Source organism: Cryptomeria japonica, chromosome 5 (genome assembly GCF_030272615.1).
Source record: "Cryptomeria japonica chromosome 5, Sugi_1.0, whole genome shotgun sequence".
NCBI classification, from domain to species: Eukaryota; Viridiplantae; Streptophyta; class Pinopsida; order Cupressales; family Cupressaceae; genus Cryptomeria; species Cryptomeria japonica.
Genome location: NC_081409.1, coordinates 834,702,793 through 834,706,067, shown reverse-complemented (window position 1 = coordinate 834,706,067; position 3,275 = coordinate 834,702,793). Strand labels below are relative to the sequence as shown.

Below are 3,275 nucleotides of genomic sequence, written 5' to 3'. Positions count from 1 at the left end.
GAAGATTGAACTATTTCACTGGACAAAAAGAAAAATAAATTTATAGATCGTAGATGTAGATTTTGAAAACAAACCCGGATAATGATGATGATAAAATTATACATAAAAACAAAATAAATCAGAGCACACTTAAAGCACTGAGCAGAGCCACTTTTCACATACAGAAAAGTTTAATCACACTGTATATATTTAACAGAAAACAGAGCAGCATAAACACTTCTATTATGAAAGAGAAAAATAGAGCAGCTACAAACAGATCTCAATACAAAACATAAAAGAAAAACAGAGATATAAAGATCTCACTGCCATTAAAAGGAAAACAAACACAGCGAGCTAAAAATAGAAATAAACTAAAATGACTGATCAGTTTCCTGCACGCAGAACTGAAGGATCAGTTTCCAACAGTAGAGCCATGGGGCAGTTTGACCAAGTTGGTGGTGGCCCCTTTTACGACTCTTCCTCCACATCTAAATTAACGTTGTTAGCCGGAAAAAAAAAAGACCGGGTGAGATGGCTAGTCTCCATAGAATTCATATGGCTCAACTATTCATCGTCTGTATTAGTGCTTCCAATTCTTTCATTCATGGGACAGACGCAGAAGCCATTGCCTTTAACTTTCCTCCCCAGATCAATATGACGGCGATAGGAGATGCTTCCATTTCCCATAACGAGATTCGGTTCACCAAAACTCAACTAAACTCTAGCCTGAACTCGAGCCTTGGATGGGCAATTTATAATGATTTAATTCCTCTGTGGGATGGTTTTTCAGAAGCTGAGGCAAATTTTTCTACCCATTTTCAATTCGTTATTTCTAAGCCCTCTGATAAAAGAGCGACTGGGGCTGGACTCGCTTTCTTCCTCGCGAATTCTGGAATGAATATTGAGAACCCTAGTCCGGGAGAATATCTTGGCCTCTTTAAAAATACAACAGATGGAAATACATCGAATCAGATTGTGGCCGTGGAGTTTGTCACATCCAAGGAAACTGATATCGATTCCAGTGATGAAATCGATGTGGGAATTGATGTCAACAGAATAAAATCCAAGAAAAATGTCTCACTTTATGGTCTTTCCGGCAACATAGGAAAATGGGACGCATGGGTGGGTTACGATGGCACTGTAAATCGGCTTCAAGTGTTTCTTTTATTTAACCCTAATGGCACTGATGCTTCTAAACCAGCAAACCCATTCCATTGGGATGATATAGATCTGCGGCAACATCTTCCCGAGAACGTCATAGTTGGCTTTTCGGCCTCCACTGGGAGCGGGTACGCAATCGAGCTTCACACGGTGCGCGTTTCGAATTTTTCATGTCAATATTCGTGGGAGATTCAAACCGACGCCATAGCCCCGGCTCCAGAAACGAGAACTCCTGGCCAAGGTCATACGCGAAAAGAGAATTCTTCTGCAAAGATCATATTGGTATCCGCTTTCCCCTGTTTCATTGCCATATGTGTTTTTCTCTTTTTTTTAAGCAGGTGTACATTAGAACAAGAGAAATTGGGAGCAAAGGTGAAGAGTGAAGGAAACAGGGGAGGAAATAGACACAAAAACAGAGCAGCATAAGGAAGACAAATTTTATTTATCAAACCATATTTTCTATCATCCATTCCTTCCCACATCAAAATGATTACAAAATGCCTCTATTAAAGGACGTCTTAGATGTTTCTGGAATTAGCAGAAGAAGCTTCCAGAAATCTGAATATCGATCACATTCATTGAAAATATCTTGCAGGTTGTTGTGTAATTTAGTTGATGAGACAGAAGACAGGTTGGAGGATTTAATGTGATATTTATCAAATCTATGACCAAATCTTTCTTGTCTTGATGTTGACTGTACTTGACGGGATAGTTGGGATTATCTCTCCAACAAGTAGAGCGATGAGGAGTTCAACAAATCGCTTCGCGAGGCAGCGCAATCTGCTCTGGAGTTTTCTTATGCTGAGCTCTGCGTGGCTACAAACAATTTCAGCGACGACAAAAAGATTGGACTTGGCGGCTTCGGATTTGTTTACAGAGGGACTTTGCTTAGCACAAACGAAGCTGTGGCGATTAAGAGAGTATCTCCGTCGTCCAAGCAGGGGAAACGTGAGTACCTAACAGAGATTTGCATAAACAGTAAGCTTAATCACCATAATCTCGTGAAGTTTCTGGGATGGTCCCATCGAAAGGGCGACTTGCTTCTGGTTTACGAGTTACTCCCAAATGGAAGTCTGGACAAGCATATTTTTGAAAATCCGGAAACTCCACTGGATTGGGATCGAAGATACAGCATAGCCTGTGATGTAGGTTCTTCTCTGGTTTATCTTCATGAGGATCGCCATGAGAGCGTTGTGCATAGAGATATCAAAGCGAGCAATGTGATGCTGGATTCAAATTTCAAAGCGAAGCTGGGTGATTTTGGCCTTGCCAGAATGGTTGAACGCGAAAAAGTAGGACACACGACAACGCCAGCGGGTACAATTGGGTATATGGCGCCGGAGTTCGTAACAACAGGAAAGGCCACACGAGAAATAGATGTGTTCAGCTTCGGAGCCCTGAGTCTGGAAATTGCCTGCGGAAAACGACCCGCAGACTGGAGCTTGATTGAACACAATTGTAGAGTGGTAGAATGTGTTTGGCACTTGCATGAACAGCACAGGATTCTTGATGCAGCAGATGAGAAACTGGACAGAAATTTCAATGTTGCGGAAATGGAAAGGCTGCTGAAAGTGAGATTGTTATGTTCTCATCCCGATCCCAATGCCAGACCGAGTATGCAAAAAGTGGTGGGTATATTGAAAAGAGGAGCTGAGTTGCCTCATGTTCCTCTCAAGTTCCCTGTAGCAGTGTATAGTGACCGTATTTCTCTCAATGCCCTGCCATCATCATCATCATCCTCGACTTCAACAGAAGTGGGAGGGAGCATGGTATTCCCCACTTATTTCGCTCCTTCAGAACCTCGTTCCGATTCAGATTAGATATATTAGGTTCTGGTTACTCATAATATTAGATGTTAGTTTATGAATTTTGCAATATCTATGTGATTACTAACATTTTGAAAATTCAGATGTGAGTTAGATTGGACTTCAATTAGCTGATGAGGCAACTTCATGATCATTTGGTTGCTTCAAGGCTTATATTTCTGGTATAACCATATAAGCTTTACTAAATTCTGTCTTAAAGATTAATCGGTTAAGATTTATAATTATTTTAAAGTTTTATAAAAGGAAAAATTGTTTATAATATGTTCTTTTCAAATGCATATAAACTCTTCTAAATTTTTTTATTAAGGA

General features: G+C 40.3%; 1 protein-coding gene across 1 annotated transcript; it reads left to right on the top strand.

Moving 5' to 3' along the window:
* Positions 1–355: 355 nt before the first annotated feature.
* On the top strand, positions 356–2,960 carry LOC131052692 (L-type lectin-domain containing receptor kinase IX.1-like). The gene is made up of 3 exons (XM_057987272.1): positions 356–480; positions 564–1,422; positions 1,878–2,960. Exons 1-3 carry the CDS (start codon positions 356–358, stop codon positions 2,958–2,960), a joined length of 2,067 nt encoding a protein of 688 aa, XP_057843255.1.
* The last annotated feature ends 315 nt before the right edge of the window (positions 2,961–3,275 follow it).

What these genes read in the sequence shown, in the direction of transcription:
- LOC131052692 (XM_057987272.1), top strand. Translation starts at nt 356, where the DNA reads ATGACTGATCAGTTTCCTGCACGCAGAACTGAAGGATCAGTTTCCAAC. An exon ending in TCCACATCTAAATTAACGTT is followed by an intron (nt 481 to 563) that starts GTTAGCCGGAAA and finishes CGTCTGTATTAG; the next exon opens with TGCTTCCAATTCTTTCATTC. An exon ending in CTTCTGCAAAGATCATATTG is followed by an intron (nt 1,423 to 1,877) that starts GTATCCGCTTTC and finishes TCCAACAAGTAG; the next exon opens with AGCGATGAGGAGTTCAACAA.